Source organism: Sus scrofa, chromosome 16, assembly GCF_000003025.6.
Source record: "Sus scrofa isolate TJ Tabasco breed Duroc chromosome 16, Sscrofa11.1, whole genome shotgun sequence".
NCBI classification, from domain to species: Eukaryota; Metazoa; Chordata; class Mammalia; order Artiodactyla; family Suidae; genus Sus; species Sus scrofa.
In genome coordinates this window covers 60,285,366-60,307,905 of record NC_010458.4, presented here as the reverse complement: position 1 = coordinate 60,307,905, position 22,540 = coordinate 60,285,366, and the positions used below count along the sequence as shown (strand labels likewise).

At 39.3% G+C, this 22,540-nt stretch overlaps 1 protein-coding gene across 2 annotated transcripts in view; it reads left to right on the top strand.

Moving 5' to 3' along the window:
* The window catches only part of HMMR (hyaluronan mediated motility receptor), a 41,728-nt gene extending 24,506 nt beyond the window's left edge, over positions 1-17,222 (top strand). For both annotated transcript variants that reach the window (XM_003134082.6, XM_005672556.3), the window contains exons 12-18: positions 662-778; positions 6,580-6,726; positions 7,247-7,396; positions 7,483-7,582; positions 8,295-8,471; positions 14,670-14,832; positions 15,960-17,222. In XM_003134082.6, the coding sequence (XP_003134130.2) occupies positions 662-778; positions 6,580-6,726; positions 7,247-7,396; positions 7,483-7,582; positions 8,295-8,471; positions 14,670-14,832; positions 15,960-15,979 (874 nt within the window). In that variant the 3' untranslated portion in view covers positions 15,980-17,222. The remainder of the gene's footprint in view (positions 1-661; positions 779-6,579; positions 6,727-7,246; positions 7,397-7,482; positions 7,583-8,294; positions 8,472-14,669; positions 14,833-15,959) is intronic.

Sequence of the window (22,540 nt, the reverse complement as noted above, 5' to 3'; positions counted from 1 at the left end):
GAGCAAGGGCAGGGACCGAACCCGCAACCTCATGGTTCCTAGTCGGATTCGTTAACCACTGCGCCACGACTGGGAACTCCCCAAGTGGTTTTTAACTGGTAATCCTTCACATTCTTTAATCTTGGCTACTGCCAAGATTCTCTTTTAATCTTTCTTCCAAAAACGTGTTTAAACTACCTGCGTAAGTATATATAATATGAAAAGTTAAGTAAATTAGAATGAAAACAAACAGAGTTCCCATTGTGGTGCATCGGAAACAAATCCACTAGTATCCACGAGGATTCAGGTTGGATCCCTGGCCTCGCTCACTGTGTTGGGGATCCGGCCTTGTGGTGACCCCTGGTGTAGGTCGAAGATGCGGCTCGGATCTGGTGTTGTTGTGGCATAGGCCGGCAGCTGTAGCTCCGATTCAACCCCTGGCCTGGAAATTTTCATATGCCACAGGTGCGGCCCTAAAAAGAAAAAAAAAAAAGTAAAGTAACAGCAGGAAAGATAAACTGAAGCTGTATGTAAATAAACATGTTACTAGATGTAGGTCATAAGTTTAGGTCTAAGCTGTTCAGTAACTAACATAAAATGGAAGATACAGGATATATGATTCATAGTGTCTTTCTAGGGTAATGATTTGCAGCTAGCGTTTTATCTTTTAACTGTTTCTTAGGAAAGAAGCTGAACTGGAGAAAAGTGATGCTGCTCACACTCAGGCCACCCTGCTTTTGCAGGAAAGGTATAACAGTACAGTGCAGAACCTGGGAGATGTTACTGCTCAATTTGAAAGGTATTTTTGTGGGGAGCCTGCACTCTCAAACATATGAGCAGGGAGGGGGTGTTTACCTAGGGAAATCTGTCAACAAAGTAATCACATAAATAAAATGATTGGTATTACTTTAAATTCCATAATGACCTGTTATAAGTTGGCTTTATCTGATAGTCTCAGAATACATGGTAAATTCCCTCTCCCACTATCCATTTCAAATTTTCATGTACTCTCAAACCTTCGGCTCTTCTGTCTTACCCTCCCAATGTGATCATTTTTGTCATGAAGGATCCAAAAGCTTTTATTTCCTTTTCATCAAACCTGTAAACACCCCTGCGTTCGTGTTCATCCTGTCTCCCTCCCACTCATTACAGATGAAATATCTCATTCCTTTAACCTTCAGTGACCTCTTTCCATCATTTGTCCTTTGTCTCATAATTTTCTCTTTCCTAAAATTTTCCTAGTCAATATTAAAACATGTTAATGCACCTTCATCTTCAAAATATTTTTTAAAAAAACCTCCTTTTTTCCTCCACTTCCTTCTGCAGCTATCCAATAACATCTCTCACTCCCAACATCTGTCTTACCCCCAAATTCTGTTCCTTTTCGTAGCTCATCTTCTTGATTAAAGATTATATACTATATCCACTTCCTCTATCCCATCTACTTGTTATTTTCCCTTTCTTAAAAAAAACTTTATTTGCAGGGGGGACTACAAATTGCAAAGGATAATACCATAAATGCCCATGCATCACACAATCTTACACCAAGAGTACATTAATGTTAATGTTTTTACTTATATTTGCTTTAGATCATTTCAGGAGGAAAACTCTTATCTATTTTAGTATGTTCAATACATAGAAAAGATATACAATGTGTACAATGATTGTAAACCATAAGGTTAAAATTAGCGTTCATGAGCTCGTAAAAGACAACTATAAGCCAAAAGATTTTAACAGCTCCGTGTCTATATGAATTCCTCCTATCCCATCTCATGATTTTCCCCAATAGATAACACCATCTCAAAGTCTACATTATTTCCTTGCTTTTTTCCTGTGTATAATTTTATACTGTGCATATCCATACAAATAGTATATTATCTAATATTGCTTTTTCCAGAATTTCACCAAAAAAATAACATCATGGTGTACACCCTATCCTGGGCCTTTTCACGCGTCGTTCTGTATGTTTCTACACTTGAATAACATTGTTGCCTGAGGTTATAGTTTGTTCATGGTCACTGCCATACAATATTTGATTTTATCAGTCTGCCACTATCCATTCTTTCTTTGGGCTTTTGGGTTGGTTCTCATTTCTTTCATTTTATTAATAGTACTCTATGGCTGTTCTTGTGGTCTTCTAGTATATACCTGTAAGAATTGCTCTAAAGTCATGTTTATGTGCATATTCAACTTTACATTTTTATGGCAAACCACTTTACAAAGTGAGGGTGAAAATCTATACTCTCACTAGTGATGTGTGAGTCCCCATTAATCTGCCTCCTCCCCAAAGCTTATTAGACTTCATAAATTTTGCTAGTGTACTAAACCCAAAATGGCTTCTTCTTGTGGATAATTTATCTTTCCTTTTCTGTACAAGACTAGTATATGACTTTTGTTCATTTCTCTATGAGATTATCTTTTCCTCACTGATTTATAAAGTTTCCATCAGCAATATGGATGCAAATATCATCTCCCAAATTATGGCTTATCTTTTCATTTTCTTTATGGTTTCTTCTTTCTTCAAAATTTTATTGGAGTATAGTTGATTTACAATGTTGTATTCGTTTTAGGTATTCAGCAGAGTGAATCAGTTATACATATACATGTATCCATTCTCTTTTCTCATGTAGGTTATTACAAACAATTGAGTAGATTTCCCTGTGCTGTACAGTAGGTTCTTGTTAATTATCTATTTTATACAGTAGTGTGAATATGTTATTCCCATCCTCCTAATTTATCTCCCCCACAGCTTCCCCTGTGGTAACCATAAGTTTGACTTTGAAATCTGTTTGTTTCTGTTTTATAAAGATTCTTTTGTATCATTTTTATTAGAGTCTATGTATAAGTTATATGATATTTGTCTTTCTCTGTCTGACATGGTGTGATATTCTCTAGGTCCATCCATGCTGCTGCAAATGGCATCATTTTGTTCTTTTTATGGCTGGGTTATACTCCATTGTATATATGTACCATATTTTCTTTATCCATTCATCTGTTGTTAGACATTTAGATTATTTCCATGTCTTTTCAAATTATGGTTTTCTTTGAAAATATGCCCAAGGGTGGGATTCCTGGATCATATGGTAGTTTTATATTTAGTTTTTGAAAGAACCTCCATACTTTTCTCCATAATGGTTGCACCAGTTTACATTCCCACCAGCAGAGTAGGAGGGTTCCCGCTTCATACCCTCTTCAGCATTTGTTGTTTGTAAATATTTTTTTGTTTGTTTGTTTTTCTTTTTAGGGCTGCATCTGCAGCATATGGAAGTTCCCAGGCTAGGTGTTGTTGAATCAGAGCTGCACCTGCTGGCCTACACCACAGTCACATCAAGGCCAAATCTAAGCCACATCTTCAACCTACACTGCATCTCGAGGCAACCCCGGCTCCTTAACTCAACCCACTGAGCAGGTCAGGGATGGAACCTGCATCCTCATGGATACTAGTTGGGTTTTTAACCCACTAAGCCACAATGGGAATTCCTGTTTGTAGACTTTTGATGATGGCCATTTTGACTAATATGAGGTAACATCTCATTGTAGTTTTAATTTGCATTTCTTTAATAATTAGTGAATTGAGCATCTTTTCATGTATTTTTTGGCCATCTGTCTGTCTGCTTTGAAGCAATGTTTTTTTAGATCTGCCCATTTTTTAATTGGGTTGTTTTTTGTTTTTTGGGTTTTTTTTTGTTTTTTTTTTTTGTCTTTTTGCTGTTTCTTGGGCCACTCCCGCAGCATATGAAGGTTCCCAGGCTAGGAGTCCAATTGGAGCTGTAGCTGCCAGCCTACGCCAGAGCCACAGCAATGCGGGATCCGAGCCACATCTGCGACCTACACCACAGCTCACAGCAACGCCAAATCCTTAACCCACTGAGCAAGGGCAGGGATCGAACCGCAACCTCATGGTTCCTAGTCGGATTCGTTAACCACTGCACCACGACGGGAACTCCTGTTTGTTTTTTTTTGATACAAAGTTGAATGGAGATGTTTGTGTGTTTTGGAGATTAATCCCTTCTTGGTTGCTTCATTTGCAATGATTTTGTCTCATTTATGTTGGTTTTTTTTTCTTCTGTTGAATGGAAATTCTCAATTTTAATGTGGTTAAGTTTATAGATTTTTTTGTAAATACTTTCATAGTCAATAATATCTTTCTATCCCAAAACATATGCCTCAGGTGTTGCTGTAAAAAGGAAAAAAAAAAGTAGTGCCTTAGGAAGTTTTTACCCATTCTGTGGAGTCTGTCACCATCAGTATGCTAATAACATAAAAAATATAAAGATACTCACCTAATTGTTTTCCAAAAGTTTCAAAGTTTTACTTTTTATTTTCTACCTCAAACTAGTTTTAGAGTGTGTAGTAATAACGGGATGAAATTCACGTTTGTTTTTCCATGTGAATAACCAGTTACCGAATACCCATTCATCGACTAGTACCTTCTTTCCCCATCTGATACACTATGACATACATATAATATATCTATATGCACACTATAATATACATGAATATATTTATGACTTATGTCAGCATTAAATATATGTTTATAGATAGATATAAAATTTTTAATGCTATTCTTAACTCTGAAGGGATTTCCCATCTTGCTACTCAGAAAAATAGTGCCTTGGAGTTCCTGTTGTCACGCAGTGGATTAAGAACCCGACATAGTATCCACTCATAGTGCACCCCTCAGGGTGCAGGTTCAATCTCTGGCATTGCTGTGGCCGTGGTGTAGACTGGCAGCTGCTGCTCCAATTTAACCCCTAGCCCCGGAACTTCCATATGCCTCAGGTGCTGCTGTATAAAGAAAAAAAAAAAAAGTAGTGCCTTAGGAGGTTTTTAGCCATTCTATGGCGTCTGTCACCATCAGTATGCTAATAACATTAAGATTTATTTCTTCAAACCAGACCTCTCCTTTCAGCTCTCTACTCATATATCCATCCACCTACTTGACGTCTCCGAGTAGATACCATACTATCACCTAATATTAACCTGTCCACAATAACTCAGGATCTTCTTTCTATCTCTTTCTACCTCCAGTTACTCATCTTTATTTATCTCAGTCAGTGATATCGACTTCTGAGCTTCTCTTTCCATCTATCTTAGTGTCATCTCAATAATTTTCTCTCCCTTTCTCCCAACATCTAATCTGTTTCTTGAATTTTTCAACTCTGCCTCCAAAAGAAATCTTTTTTTAACTTCCTAATTTTTTTATTGTAGTCGATTTACATAGTTCTGTCAATTTCTGCTGTACAATGAAGTGACCCAACCATACATACATACATATATATATGTACGTGTATATTCATTTTCTCACATGATCCTCCATCATGTTCCATCGCAAATGGCTAGGTATAGTTCCCTGTGCTGTACAGAAGGAGAATAGAGATCCTACATCTTTGTGTTGCCACCTTCTTGGTCTAAGCCTCCTTTACCACTCACCTGGGCTGATAACAGTTGTCTTCTAGTTAATCCTCCAGTTTTGAATTCCTGTCTATTCTCTAACCAGTTGTCCACATATCTCTAGAATAATCTATACACTTACTTAGAGACTTTCAAAGTCTCTCCTTTATCTCTTGGGTAAACCCATTATGCCCTGCCAGTGATGATTGACCTCATGCCTCTTGCTTCTGCTCCTGCCTCTTATTCAGTAAATTCCAATCCCAGCTCTTAGTGGACTGTATTCTGTCTGCCTCCAAGCGCATATACATCTTTTCTCTCTAAAGTACTTTCCCCAGCTGGCAGGCTAAATCTTGCTTCTCTGTCACATCTCAGCTTAACTATAAAATCCTTAGAAAGGGGAGTTCCCGTCGTGGCACAGTGGTTAACGAATCCGACTAGGAACCATGAGGTTGCAGGTTCGGTCCCTGCCCTTGCTCAGTGGGTTAACGATCCGGCGCTGCCGTGAGCTGTGGTGTAGGTCGCAGACGCGGCTCGGATCCCGAGTTGCTGTGGCTCTGGCGTAGGCCAGTGGCTACAGCTCCGATTGGACCCCTAGCCTGGGAATTTCCACATGCCACGGGAGCGGCCCAAGAAATAGCAAAATAAATAAATAAATAAATAAAATCCTTAGAAAGATCTTTTCTGAATCTCCAAGCAAAATGTAGGTTCCCTTGTTCTTCCTGCTAAAGTGCTTTGTAGTTTTCCTTTACAACACTACAAATTTAAATATATACTTATTTTTCTTCTTTTTCTGTTTTGTTTTGTTGTTTGTTTTTTTCTTTTTTTGCAAAACCTAGACAGGCATTTTCCCCCTCTCTTACCTATAAGACCATAAAGGTAGATAGAGGAGGGATTGTGTAGGCTTTTTTGTTTTGGGGTAATTTTCATGTTTGATAGCTGATTTCTTTCCATCTCTATGCATAGTTCTCACACATAGAAGACGCTTGACTCTTTTTTTTCTTTAAATGAACCTCATATTTCATATAAGTTCATATAAGTACTAACATCAAAAGAATGAATTCTTACCTGTACAAATGCAAAAATAAATGGATAAGATTTAGTTTGTTTTACCTGAAAGTGTATAAAATACGAACTAATCAGCTATGCAATTGTTATGCATACAGCAGTTAGAAAAATCCTTTAACTTTCTTTTTCTTATTTTATAAGCTATAAAACATTAACAGCAAGTGAGATAGAAGATCTTAAGCTGGAGAATGCATCGCTTCAGGAAAAGGTGGCCAAGGCTGAGAAAAGTACAGAGGATGTTCAGCATCAGATATTGGAAACTGAGAATGCGAATCAAGAATATGCAAGGTATGTAGGAGAAATGTAAACTGTCCCCACCTGTGGCCTTAGAGCCATTAAGACAATTTAATGATGTTGAAATCCAGATGCTAAGTAATGCAGGGAATTATGGTTGCATGGCTTACTTTGGGTGATCTTCATTCCAGAATTAAGAACTTACACAGTTAAGGAGTTACTCTTATGGCTCAGCAGTAACAAACCCAGCTTGCATCCATGAGGATGCAGGTTCTGTCCCTGGCCTCGCTCAGTGAGTTAAGGATCGGTGGGTTGCCATGAGCTGTGGTGCAGGTCACAGACGTGGCTGGAATGCTGTGTGGCTGTGGCTATGGCCAGCAGCTGCAGCTCCAATTTGACCCCTAGCCTGTGTACTTCCACATGCCACAGGCATGGCCCTAAAAAACCAAAAAAAAAAAAAAAACCAAGTTAAAAAAGTACAATTCTTAAGAGTTCCTTCAGTTTAAAAATAAATAAATTAAGTAATTAAAATGGTTGTAAATTGTTCAGTGGACTCTTCTCTCTCAAACCCAAGGATGCTTCTAGATCTTCAGACCAAATCAGCACTTAAAGAAGCAGAAATTAAAGAAATCACAGTTTCTTCTCTTAAAAAAATAACTGATTTGCAGAACCAGCTCAAGCAACAAGGTGAAGACTTTAAGAAACAACTAGAAGAAGAAACAAGGTAATCTAGATTTAGAACCTGAATGCCACCTATCTCGATTATTTTTTCTGATATACTGTGTTTTTAAACTTAATTTTCCTTTACAGAAAAATTGAAAAAGAAAACTCAATGGCAGAATTAACTGAGGAAATGAATAAGTGGCGTCTCCTCTATGAAGAACTATATAATAAAACTAAACCTTTTCAGGTTTGTCAATTAGGACTTAACCTACTTATATTTAAGAATTTATTTTGTTCTCTGTCACCGTCCTAAGATTAATAGGGTTTTTCTGAAAGACCATTTTTCTGTGCATTTATAATGCCAATGTAACATCCTATTAAAGAAGGCTTATAGATTTTATTACATTATTTTACATATATTTTTAATGTAGCCATTATAGGGTTAAAAAAATATCTGTTTTGTTTGGCTCTGGCCTTAGCACATGAAAGTTCCCAGGCCAGGGATCAAACCCATGCTGCAAAAGCAACCCAGGCCACTACAGTGACAATGCCAGATCCTTAACGTGCTGCACCACAGGGAACTCGTAAAATAATACCTTTTAATGAGATTTTTAATGTTAATAAGCTTAGAAGGTTATCCTGATATGAACTTTTGACAATTAATCTATGTAAATTTGTGGTACTTGTTTTATTATGATTTCTCTCAGTTTTTCTTTAATACCCTGATCCTAAAAGAATAGATGCTAATCTTGGTACTTAGAAGACAGTATTGGTTATGTCCAATCACATGGCTGGTACAGATTAGGCTGACTAGCAGGCTTTCTTTTCTTGTTTCTTTACCTTCGTTTTAATGATCTTTGAAGTGAACACACTTTTTTAAAAGAGTCTTATAGTCTCTATGAGTAAGTAAGATTTAACAGTTTTGGGTCTTAACTTTATTTTAAAAAAATCATTTTCAGCTACAACTGGACGCCTTTGAAGCAGAGAAACAGGCTTTGTTGAATGAACATGGTGAAGCTCAGGAACAGCTAAATAAACTAAGAGATTCCTATGCTAAATTATTGGGTCATCAGAATCTAAAGCAAAAAATCAAACATGTTGTGAAATTGAAAGATGAAAACAGCCAACTCAAATCGGTTTGTAAAATAACAGTTCTATTGATTTGGGGGTGAAGTAGTTGGTATTCTATTTGTAACATGTAAGTAAACTGAAAGACTTTTGTATCAGGAAAAACTTTATTTTTTATTTATTTATTTATTGTCTTATTGCCTTTTCTAGGGCCATTCCCGCGGCATATGGAGGTTCCCAGGCTAGGGGTCTAATCGGAGCTGTAGTCGTTGGCCCACGCCAGAGCCTCAACAATGCCAGATCCGAGCCTCATCTGCAACCTACATCACAGCTCACGGCAACGCCGGATCCTTAACCCACTGAGCAAGGGCAGGGACCGAACCCACAACCTCATGGTTCCTAGTCGGATTTGTTAACCACGGCGCCACGATGGGAACTCCTTAAGTTCTTTCAAAGACCTACTTTATTGAGATACAAACTCAGTAGATAACTCAATGCTTCATTGAGATATAATTCACATTATCATACAACTCAGCTGTTAAAGTGTACAACTCGGTGTTTTTCAGTGTATTCACAAATGGGTGCAACCATCACCATAGTCAATATTAGAATGCTTTCATCACCTAAAAATGAAAACCCCTGATCCTTTAGTTATCATCTCCATGTCCCCTCATCTATACTTCCGCCTCTAATCAGCTCTCTCTGTATATAAATTTCCTTATTCTGGGTATGTAATATTTATAGAATCAAATAATATATAGTCTTACAAAAGTGGCTTTCAATTAGCATAATGTTTTTGAGGTATCTGTACTTCATTCCTTTTTTTTTGGACTGTGCCCACACATGCAAAGGTTCCTAGGCCAGAGATCAAACCTGAGGCACCGCAGTGACAATGCCAGATCTTTAACTTGCTGAGCCACCAGAGAACTCTAGTACTTCATTCCTTTTTATGGCCTAATAACGTTTTATTTTGTGGCTCTGTCACATTTTATTTATCCATTTGTCAGTTGATGGACATTTGTGTTGTTTCCACCTTCTAGCTATTAAATATATGTTGCTGGAAACATTCATGTACAGATTTTTATGTGGACATATGTTCTTGTTTCTCCTGAATTATTCCTAGGAGTAAAGTTGCTGAGTCATATGGTAACTTAATGTTTACCGTATGTTGGACGATTGCAACTGTTGGATTGTTTGCCAAAGCAGCTATAGCATTCTACATTCTATCAGTCGTCTGTGAGTGTTCCAGTTTCTTCTCATCACTTACTGTCTGACTTGTTGGTTCTAGCTATCCTAGTTGATGTGAAGTGATGCCTAGTTGTGGTTTTGACTTCATTTTTCTGATGACTAATGGTGTTGAGCATCTTTTCATGTGCTTATTGACAATTTGTTTTATTTTCTTGGGAGAAATGTCTATTTAGATCCTTTGCCCGGTTTTTAAATGGATTATTTGTCTTAATAAATTGAGAGGATTCTTTATATATTCTGTTTATACTCCCTTATCGGATGTATTATTTGCTAACATTATCTCCCATTCTTTGCATTTTCTTTTCACTTTCTTGATGATGTTCTTTGAAACACAAAATTTTGATGAAGTCCTCTGTGTATTTTTTCCCTTGTTGCTTATTCTTTGGCATCTAACCATCCTTTGCTAAACCCGAGGTCATAAAGCTTTACTCCTGAGTTTTCTTCTGAGAGTTTAGCTCTTACATTTAGGTCATTTATCTATTTTAAGTTAATTGTTATCTACAGTGTGAGGTCAGGGTCAACTTTGTTCTTTAACACGTGGATATTCATTTGTTCCTGTACCATTTGAAGATGGTATTCCTTCCCCTCATTAAACAGTAGTGACACTCTTGTTGCATATCAATAAACTGTATATGTATTGGTTTGTTACTAGACTCTCAAATGTATTCCATCCATCTGTACATCGAGGCTTATACTACCACACTGGCCTGATAGTGTGGGTTTGTAGTAAGTCTCGAGACCAGGAAGCTCAAGTCCTCCTCTCCTACTTTGTTCTTTTTCAGGACTAGCTATTCTGGTCTTGTGAAATTCCTTATGAATTCTAAAATCAACTTTTCAGCTTCTACAAAGAAGTCGACTGAGATTCTAACGGGAATTATATTGAATCTAGATCAATTTGGAACATATTGCCATCTTAACGATATTGTCTTACAGTCTATGAACATTGAATGTTTTTCCAATTATTTAGATTTTTCTTTCTTTCTTTTTCTTTTTTGGCCACCCCCCAGCATATGGAGTTCCGAGGTCAGGGATCAGATCAGAGCCACAGTCACGATCTAACTCTCAGCTTCAGCAGTGCCAACTGTGCCGGGCTGGGGATTGAACCTGCATCCCAGTGCTCCCAAGACGCTGCCAATCCCATTGCACCACAGCGGGAACTCCTCCTTGGGATTTTCTGTGTAGAATATCATATCATGTGCAAATAGAGGTAGTTTTACTTCTTTTCTAATCTGAATGCCTTTTATTTCTTTTTCTTGTCTAAGTTCCTGGCTAGAACCTCTGGTATAATGCTGAATAAAAGTGAGTAGATGTCCCTTCTTTGTTTCCTGATCTAGGGGGGAAACACTCAAATTTCCACCATTAAGCATGATATATTTTAGTGTTTTTATCATTAAAGGTTTAAATTTTGTCTGGTACCTCTTCTGTCTTTATTGAGATGATAAAATTTTTAGAATTCTATTGATACGATGTATTATATTCATTGATTTTGAATTGTTAAAACACTCTTACTTTCCTGAGATAAAGCTCACTTGGTCATGGTGTATAACTTTTTTACATGTTGCTGGATGTGCTTTGCTAGTATTTACAGAGGACTTTTTCATCCATATTCCTAACAGATACTGGTCATTTGCTCCCAGACCGGGGATCAGAGCCAAGCCACAGCAGTGACAATGCCGAGTCCTTCACTACTAGGCCACCACAAACTCCCAATGCTGGTCTTTAATTTTCATGTAATGTCTGTGGTTTTGGTATCTGGGTGATGCTGACCTCATAAAATGAGTTGGGAAATGTTTCATCCTTTCTATTTTTTGGAGTGGTTTATGAAGGATTGCTATTCATTCCTCACTGACTGTGTAGTAGAATTCATCGGTGAAGTCATCTGGACCTGGGCTTTTCTTTGTGAGTGGTTTTTGATTTCTAATTCAATCTCTTCACTTGTGATAGGTCTTTTCAGATTGACTGTCCTTGAGACAGTTTCAATAGTTCGTGTCTTTCAAGAATTTGTCCATTTAGTGCTCGCTTTGGCAGCACATATCCTAAAATTGGAACGATGCAGAGATTACCATGGCCCCTGTGCAAGGATGACACGCAAATTCGTGAAGCATTCCTTATTTTTTTGAAAAAAAAAAAATAGGGAAAAAAATAATTGGTCCATTTAAATTATCTGATTTGTTGGTGTGCAATTATTTATAGCATTCCATTATAATCCTTTCAATTTTTTATAAGAGGAGTAATAATGTCTCCTCTTTCATCTCTGATTTTGGTAATCTGAATCTTCTCTCTTGTTGTAGTTCCCCTACTTCTGTAAGCATGTTTATAATGCCTTTAAATTTAGGGGGTAGGATAAATCCACTATCTTACCACTCTCTCAAGCATGTTTTGTTGCCTGCTTTTTCTCAGTGTATAGGTCACACTTTCCTGTTTGCATACCTTGTAGTTTTTGATTGGAGAATGGGTTTTTTGGGTAATACAGTATAGAACCTCTGGATATTGCCATCGCTTTCCAGGTGCATTGTTATTTTCTTGTTTAGTGAAGTCTGTTCCTCCTCCCCACCTCAGGTAGAGTTGTACCTCTAATGTTGCTACTCAGGGAGGTTCAGTTTGGGGTGTGCCTACAGTCACCCTGAGAGGCTGGTTTTGATAAGGCGGTCTTCCACTCTCCCTGACCACACAGAATTGCCAACTTATCCCTCTTACTTTCACCAGTGCTCTAGGGCACAGATTGCTGTGTAAACTAATCCAGCCTAATTCTGGCTTCTTTGTTGGAGCTATGTCTTAGGTAGTGATTTTGTTCTGACTCCAACACGGCTCCTCCCACCTGTCTTAGTCACCTGTTCTCTTCTATACAGCAGACAGCTACAGTTTAGCCTACATTGTGAGTCATCTCCCAGTTCCCTTGCACCACATCCTCTACTCTTCTTAAGAGTACCCTTCAGGAGTTCCCGTCATGGCGCAGTGGTTAACGAATCCGACTAGGAACCATGAGGTTGGAGGTTCGATCCCTGGACTTGTTCAGTGGGTTAAGGATCCGGCGTTGCCGTGAGCTGTGGTGTAGGTCGCAGACGCGGCTGGGATCCCGTAGGCCGGTGACTACAGCTCCAATTAGACCTCTAGCCTGGGAACCTCCATATGCTGTGGGAAGCAGCCCTAGAAAAGGCAAAAAGAAAAAAAAAAAAAAAATACCCTTCAGCTTGAACTTCTCTAAGCTCTTTTGCCAGTGAAGTCAGTTCTTTTGGGGATAAATTAGGAGCTCGGTGCTTTACAGCCTACTTAGCCAGGCAAAATTTCTGAGCCAAGGCACCAGAGCTGGATTTGGGAACAATGGCAAGCTTCTTTTTTTTTTCTTTTTAGGGCCACCCCCGCATATGGAGGTTCTCAGGCTAGGGGTCAATCAGAGCTGTGGCCACTGGCCTACACCACAGCCACAGCAACGTCAGATCCAAGTCGCATCTGCGACCTATACCACAGGTCACAGCAAGGCAGGATCCTCATGGATGCTAGTCAGATTTGTTTTTCCGCTAAGCCACAATGGGAACTCCCCAGGCAAGCTTTTCTCTGAATGACCCCTCTGTCATAGTGGCTGGGTTCTTGGTAGACTTGGGAGAGAGGGAGATGGGGAGCACCCTGAGGTTTCTTAGTTTGCCTCTCCTGGCATAGAACCATCTCATGATCCAGGGCAATGGTGATCACGGTCTCAGGATTATCAGCACTCTGCACCTGAGGTATGGCCTCTGTCCTATAGAAGAAAGGATCCCCTACTTCTCAACCACATCTGCTTGGGACACAGCCTCAGCAACAGGTAGCTGCAGGCAAGATAAGATATGCTGATGTCCTGCTCCTCCTGGCAAGAATTACCTCTGACTGGGAGCTGGGGGAAGAGGGAGCCCTGTGCTCTTGGCTGCACCAGTCTGGCGTGGAGTCTTTGCTTTGCTAAGCAGGGCGTGGAGAGAGAAGAAACAGGATTGGTTCAAATACCATAGGCCACTGCCTGTTTTACCACATTTTTGTGGGTTTTCTTAAATAAATGTTTCTTCACTTGCTATTTTACCTTAAGACTATTTTCACTTTTCCAGTGTTGCTCAGTGGGTTAAGGATCTGGCATTGTCACTGAAGTTGCTCGGGTAACTGCTGTGGCACAGGTTCAAGGCTTGCCCTGGGAAATTTTGCATGCTGTGGGCACAGCCAAAAAAGACACCATTTTTCAGAGGCCTTCAAATGGTTGTCATTTTGTATTATTTTGCTTTTTTATGGCCACGCCGTCAGCATATGGAAGCTCCCAGGCTAGGGATCGAATTGGAGCCTCAGCTGCCGCCTATGACACAGCCACAGCAACGTGAGATCCTAGCCTCATCTTCAACCTACACCCGCAGCTCACAGCAATGCCAGATCCTCAGCCCACTGAGAGAGGCCAGGGATCAAACCCCTGTCTTCATGGATCCTAGTTGGGTTCGTTAACCACTGAGCTACGAAGGGAACTCCCTGGTTCCTTTTTATAATTTTTATTTTCACTAGGGAGCTGGTCAGCAGAGCTTCTCATGCTGTCATGCCAGAAGTTGATCTCGGCATTTAATTTGACATTGAACTTTTATCAAAAAGATAACTTTGTACCTGTAGAGGAACAAGAAGATGTAAATGACTCATTATCTTCTTTGTCAACAGTCAAAGTCATTTTGTAATTTATAGTCTGAAAGCCTATATCTTTTGGCCTTATGTTTGAAAAATGAGCAACTTTGGGATTTGTCAGTAACACGGGCAGTGCATTTCACCAGCATAATCTTTTGTTTTTAGGGCCTCGCCTGCAGCATATGGAAGTTCCCAGGCTAGGATCAAAGTCACATCTGTGACCTACACCACAGCTTTCAAAAGGCCAGATCCTTAACCCACTGAGCAAGGCCAGGGATCAAACCCTCATCCTTATGGAAACTATGTTGGGTTCCTAACCTGCTGAGCCACAACAGGAATTCCTCATCAGCATAATCGTTAACATTTATTTTGTGACTATTTTTTTTCTTACATAGGAGGTGTCAAAACTCCGCACTCAGCTTGCTAAAAGAAAACAAAGTGAAGCAAAACTTCAGGAGGAATTAAATAAAGTTCTGGGTATCAAACACTTTGATCCCTCAAAGGCTTTTCTTCATGAAAGTAAAGAAAATTTGGTTCTCAAAACCCCATTAAAAGAAGGTAAGAAGTGAATAACTGTGTCATAGAAGTGCCATCTTCCTTAGGAATTGCTTTCACAGCACTGAGCAAGTTAGCCGTCTTTATGAACTGTAAAAATTGGTTAACAGACTTTGATATAAAAGAAATTCTTACTGAGATTTTTGTGTAAAATGCCTTTTCTTTCCTTCTTCTGTACGTTATAATCTCTATGTGTCCAGATCCTACCTGGCCTTCAAGTCTAGCTCAAGTTATATCTTTCTTGAAAACTTATCTGACTTTTTTTGCTCCTAACCACCCCCTCAGAATTATTCCTTCTCTCATACCATTGGCATGGGGGGAGGGAGGTTGCTTGTTTTTGTTTGTTTTTTTAGTGCTGCACTTGCAGCATATGGAAGTTCCCAGGCTAGGGGTCAAATCGGAGCTTCAGCTGAGGCCTACACCACAGCCATGGCAACACAGATCCAAGCCACATGTCCGACCTAGCCACAGCAACACCAGATCTTTAACCCACTGAGTGAGGCCTCAGATCAAACCCGCATCCTCATGGGTGGTAGTCTGGTTCGTTACCACTGAGCCACAATGAGAATTCCCCCTTGGCCTGTTTAACCTAAGTGTCCAATTCGTAGTTTTAGAGAAGTATATTTTCCCTCTTTCTTGTCTACAAATCTCTGTGTGGTTTGGGGGTTTGTTGGGGTTTTTTTTGTTTGTTTGGTTTGTTTTCTTTTTAGGGCCACACCCACAGCATATGGAAGTTCCCAAGCTAGGGATCTAATTGGAGCTACAGCTGCTGGCCTACACCACAGCCACAACAACACCAAATCCAAGTCACATCTGTGACCTATACCACAGCTCGTGGCAATGCCAGATCCTTAAACCATGAGTGAGGCCAGGGATTGAACTTGCATTCTCATGGATCCTGGTCATGTTTGTTAACTACTGAACCACGAAGGAAACTTCCTCTGTATCTTTGACAATAAATTGAAATTGGCTGAAATAGTGAATGAAAAAATATAAATAAAATTATGCTACAGAACACATGCATTGCTTCATCTGCCTTAGAGAAGACAGAAGTTGCCTGCTTTTGGTTCATGACTGATGAATTAGGTTTAATTTAGAAAACTAACACGACTATTTAATAATCCTTCCAGGCAATACAAACTGCTCATGAGCTATTAGTGGAGTTTCCAGAATCACGCAAGTAAACATCTGAAAAACCTGTTGAAGATTATTTCATGCTTATTGTTTTTATTGTCGTTGCTGCTTTTCTTGTTATTATTATATTTGTAATAAATATTTTTAAATATTATATTTAATATTAAACTTCTTATCCTTGCATGTGTGAAAGGAGGTTCAAACATTTTTACCAATATGTCTCTGACATTTTCTATTGTCAGTACTTGTTCCTTAATGCCTCATTCTAAAACTTCTGACAAGCTTTCCAGCTTTGCAACTCATCCCATCAAAATAACATTCTCGTTCTTTTTTTTCTTTTTAGGGCCATACCCAAAGCATACGGAAGCTCCCAGGGTAGGGGTCGAATCTGAGCTATGGCTACCGGCCTACACCACAGCCACAGCAGCTCAGGATCCAAGCCACATCAGTGACTTATACCACAGCTCACAGCAACACCAGATCCCTGACCCACTGAGTGAGGCCAGGAATTGAATCCACATCCTCATGGATACTAGTTGGATCTGTTTCCACTGTGCTACAATGGGAACTCCCAAAATAACATTCTTTTAAAAATCACTCTTATATTCCCTTATTTCAAAACCTTAGGTGGTTTCAAGATTCTAATCCCCAGGTTCTGGAGTTCCTGGTGGCTCAGCAAGTTAAGAATCTAGTATGGTCACTGCTGTGGCACAGGTTTGACACCTGGCCCAGGAACTTCTGCATGGGATGGATGCAGCATAAAAAAAAAAAAAAAAAAAATCCTCGGGTTTTTGTTTTGATACTGGAGGCCTTTTCTAATCTGAACCTCTTGAGCTAGGCTAAAACACTCTAGCTTGTTCTTGCCTCTACTTCTTTGTAGTAATGTTCATTCTAGCCTACCATCGTTCATTTATCCAGTTCAAATGAGAAATAAAGGTATGCTTAATTTTATAGTAATCTCTGTCTCTTACCAAAGTCAATAATTTGCAGATTCCTAGATTCTATCTCAGGCCTTCTAAATTAAAATCTGGGGTCTGGTCTGAAAATCTGCATTTTTAATGAACTCTGCCATTAATTCTTAAAAACTATGCTTATGACCTCTTTAGATAATTTGTCTTATGTTGCTTGGCATCTGCCTGATTACTGGGGGTGTTTGATTAAAATTATGTAATATGAAATAAAATCACGCATTAAGTCATTCATCCACTTATTCAACTTGTATTACATAAAATTAAATGTGAACTGTTTAAACATAAACAGCAGCACTGTGGTCTGGAGTTTATACATATTTAAAATTGAAGTATGACAGCAATAACTCAAAGCCCAGAAAACCCATAAATAGTTGGAAATCAAATATCACACTTCTAAATGTGCCATGGGTCAAGGAAGAAATCACAAGGGAAATTAGAAACCATTTTGAGCAAATGAAAATAAAGACAACATATCAAAACATGTAGAATGCTGCTAAAAGCAGATTTAGAGCAAAATTATCTCATCAAAGGCATATCAGTCAAAGAGGAAAAGTTTCAAATCAATGACGTCAGCTTTTACCTTAGAAAAAAGAAATAAAGGAGTAATTTAAATCCAAAGTAGGAGGAAAGAGAAGAATAAGAATCAGAGAAAAAAAAAAATCATTAAGTTAGAAAACAGAAAAACAATAGAGAAAAATAAATGAAAAATATTTCATTGAAGAAGTCAATAAAGTTGATGAACCTCTAGCTAGACTGATCAAGAAAATAAAAATACAAAAACTGCCAACATCAGGAATAAGAAAGGTGACATAATTTTGTGGGTGATGAATATATTCACTACCTTGATTATGGTGATGATTTTAAGATTGTATATTGTGTATATTGAACATATCAAATTGTACACTTTATATATGTACAGTTATTATATGTCAGTTATAACTCAATAAAGCTCTTTAAAGATAGTTTATGCTGAAAGCTAAACTTGATATTGAGGTTATTTTTTTCTCTTGGGCTACTGGTTTTAAATGGCTTTATTTATGAAGATCTAAAGACCTGCATTTGGGAGGGAGTTTAGATTTATTTTTTATTAACATAAGACCTGTTCATTTTGCATTCGTTGTTTTTATTTTTTTTATTTTTTGTCTTTTGTCCTTTTAGGGCCACACCCATGGCATATGGAGGTTCCCAGGCTAGGGGTCCAATTGGAGCTGTAGCTGCTGGCCTATACCACAGCTACGGCACTGCCAGATCTGAGCCACGTCTGCAACCTACACCACAGTTGACAGCAATGCCGGATCCTTAACCCACTGAGCGAGGCCAGGGATCGAACCTGCAACCTCATGGTTCCAAGTCTGATTCATTTGCGCTGTGCCAGGACAGGAACTCTGGAAGCTAGTTTTTATCCTTAGAAAATTTTGAGCTTTGTTTTGGGGAAGGGTTTTGGAATGTGTTTGTTCTTTAGTTATCAAGAAAAGAGAATCCCTTAAGGAAAAAAATACGTCCTTTAAACATTTTGTAGGGAGTTCCCTGGTGATCAATCATTTAAGGATCTGGCATTGTCACTGCTGTGCCTTGGGTCACTGCTGTGGCTCAGGTTCCATCCCTGGCCCAGTAACTTCTACATGCCATGTGCATGCCCCCCCCCAAAAAAAAAGTTTTGGAGATTGTGAAGAAAACGAGATGGTTGTTAAGAGAAATCTTTGGTACTACATGTGTGATGGTTTCAGACTGAGAATGTTAAGTCCCAAACTTAATTTGTATGTCCCCACCTAATCCCTACCATCCCCAGCATTATACAGTCCTTCAACTCTTTATTTCATTATATAAAATGTCAAACTCCATATGTTATTTTGTTGTTGTTGTTGTTTGTTTTGTTTTTTGTCTTTTTTGTTTTTTTAGGGCTGCACCCGAGGCATATGGAGGTTCCCAGGCTAGGGGTCAAATTGGAGCTGTAGCCACAGGCCTACACCACAGCCACAGCAACTCGGGATCTGAGCAGCGTTTGTGGCCAACACCACGACTCACAGCAACGCAGGATCCTTAACCCACTGAGCAAGGCCAGGGATCGAACCCAAAATCTCAGGGTTCCTAGTCAGATTCATTAACCACTGCGCCACAACGGGAACTCCTGAAGGTGAGAAGTCTAAAGTGAGTCTTAATGGGACTAAAATCAAGGTGTTGGCAGGACTGTAATCCTTTGGGAGTTTCCAGGGATGGATCATGTTCCTTGTCTTTTCCACAGCACGCATTACTTGACACATAACCCCTTCCTCCTTCAAAGCATATCGCTCGAACTCTGCTTCCACTGTCACATCCTTTCTTTCTTTCTTTTTAAATTGAAGTATAGTCCATTTACAATGTTGTGTTAGTATCAAGTGTATACCATAGTGATTCGGTTATATATATATTTTTTTTTTCGTCTTTTTGTCTTTTGTTGTTGTTGTTGTTGTTGCTATTTCTTGGGCCACTCCCGCGGCATATGGAGGTTCCCAGGCTAGGGGCTGAATCGGAGCTGTAGCCACCGGCCTACACCAGAGCCACAGCAACGCGGGATCCGAGCCGCGTCTGCAACCTCCATCACAGCTCACGGCAACGCCGGATCGTTAACCCACTGAGCAAGGACAGGGACCGAACCCGCAGCCTCATGGCTGCTAGTCGGATTCGTTAACCACTGCGCCACGACGGGAACTCCCGGTTATATTTTTTGATTCTTTTCCATTACAGGTTATTGCAAGATAGTGAATACGGTTCTCTTGTGCCACACAGTGGGTCCTTGTTTATCTATTTGATATATAGTAGTATGTATATCTTAGTCCCAAACTCCTAATTTATACCCCCCCTTCCTCCTTTATCACTTTTGGTAACCATAAGTTTCCTTTCGTCTTTTCTAGGACTGCACCCTCAGCATATGGAGGTTCCCAGGCTAGGGGTCGAATTGGAGCTGCAGCTGCCGCCACAGCCACAGCAACATGAGATCCTAGCTTCATCTGCGACCTACACCACAGCTCACAGCAACACCAGATCCTCAATCCACTGAGTGAGGCCAGGGATCGAACCCACAACCTCATAGTTCCTAGTCATTAGGATTCATTAACTACTGAGCCACGATGGCAACTCCAAGTTTGCTTTCTATGTCTGTCACATCTTTTCTGATTCTGACCCTCTAGCTTCCCTTGGTAGGGGCCCTTTTTGTTACATTTCACCCACATAGATTATCAGGCGTAACCCCCCCAATCTCAAAGTCTTTAATTTGGTAACATCGACAAAGTCCCTTTTGCCATGGGAGGTGATATATTAATAGATTCCAGAGATTAGGATGTAGACATCTTTGGTGGAGTCATTATTTCGTCTACCATAGTCATAAAAGAGGCTGCAACATCTCCCTGGTGTTTGGTTACTCACTCTTGGAAGCCAGTCACCTTCAGTTCATTGCTAGCCTTGGTATTAGCTGCCCCAGGTGAAGTGGACCAGCAATGAATGGTTTCGGCTGAACCCTACCCAAGTTACAGATTTGTGGGCAAAATAGATGTGGCCATTTGAGCCACCAGGTTTTAGAGTGAATTGTTACCAGACTACCTTTGGTTTAATTCCCTTGAGTACTTACTTTAGACTCAGTGGTCCACCACTTTACCCTCTATCTTTCCCCACTTTTTCCTCTCACCTTCCTGTTAAAATTCAACCCTGTGCACATTCAAATATCTGTATCTTAAGCTTTTGTACCCAGGCTGTCAAGCACAACTAAATTTTCAAATTTCAGAGTTGATGGCCATGGCAAGTTCCCACTTTTCAAACTTAACTAGGCTCTTAAAGTCGCTGAACATTCTGTTTCTTTTTCCCTACCATTTTTAATTTTCATTAAACCTCAGCATGTAGCACCTCCCTCTTAGGAGATGATACTGACTTCTTCACAAAGAAAATTCAAATAACCAAAGTGGAATTTCCTAAAAATGTAGGTTATTCAGTAAGCAGTTTTACAATAACCGGCTTTCTACACGTTGGAAAAAAGTTGCATCTCTCACCTCACTTTCAAACCAAAAATAAAATCCAGATTTAAATTTTGAAAACAAACTATAAAAACATTACAAGATAATGTGGGAGATTGCCTTCATAATTTCAAAATGGAGGGACTTTCTAAAGAACACTGTGAAGCCAGAAAAGAGTTATGTTTTCATAAAAAGTAAAAAACTAGATGGAGAAAAATTCCATAATAAAATGGCAAACACAAATGATATGTAAAGCAAATTTCTTCAGATCAGAGACTTTTATAAATCAATAAGGAGAAGTCCAAAAGTAAACCATATCCATGCAGATATAACCTAAGAGAAGAAATGAAAAGTAATATGAAATGTTAATCCTACCATCTCAGATTAACTATGATCTAAAAAACTTTGATGATACACTAGTATAAAGGGGGGGGAAATGGAATACCATACAACTTAAATATCGACAGTGTTTGTTAACATTGAAAATCATGTGCTCTTTGATCCAGAAATTCCTCTCCTAGGACTTAATCTGTTAAGTATCTGTACAAAGAATTCAATGTAAGAATATTCCCTGCAAAACTCTGGTAGCAAAAGATAATATAGTCCTTGATTAGCTAAGCACTTGATCTAGCAGGAGTCTCTCACCTGCTGAAGGTCGTGACAGGAGGTGAGTACTAAGGTAGCAGCTGAAGAATTAATAGAAGTAAGCCAGATGAAGGAGGATGGCAAATGTAACGTGAAATGGGAAGATAGGAGTGTTTGGCATATTTGAGAAACTGAACATTCAGTATCACCAGCAGAAAAGTAGTGAGATTCACACAATCATATGTGTGAATCATAAAAATGTGCATAAAGATTGCAAAATGTGCGATAAGAGTGTGATCTTTAACCTATGGATGACAGTGAGCCATTGAAGGGTATTACATCAGCATCAGGTGTGTGTTTCAGAATGTCAGTCTGACTGCTGAGTAGGAAATTAATTCAATGGGAATAAACCTGAAGTCACATTATTCATCCAATACTACTTATGAATATATAGTATGTAGTTAGACATGTCTAATTGCTTAAGGGAAAAAAAAAAAAGGTCATAATCCAGGTAAGGGTAGAAGACGGTCTCTAGCCTGGAAGAGTTCAAGGCATTCCGTCCTGGGCGGCTGGATGAAAGACCATGCTATTTCCTGAGATATCTCTGGCCTCACTCAGTGTGTTAAAGATCTGGTGTTGCCACATCTGGGGCATAGGTGGTGAATGTGGCTCAGATGTTGTGTTGCTGTGGCTGCAGCTGCAGCTCCAATTCGACCCCTAGCCCAGGAACTTCCATATGCCACAGAAGTGGTCCTAAAAAGAAAAAAAAAAAAAAAAAAACTTGAGTGGAAAAAAAAGCCCATTTGCAGAGTCAAGTTGGCACATCCGCTTTGGGACACTGGATTTAAGGAAGTGGAGATGGCAGGTAGGGTCTTGCCTAAATAGATCCTCAGGACAAGGCTCTGAGGAAGAGATGCACTATCTGGAAATGAGTGTTAGGATCAGTGAGAGTCAATATCAAGATTCATTAAATAATCATGCTCGAGGCTGTAGAAAGAACCAAGACAATTCCTATCTTTAGAGTTTACAGTATAACAA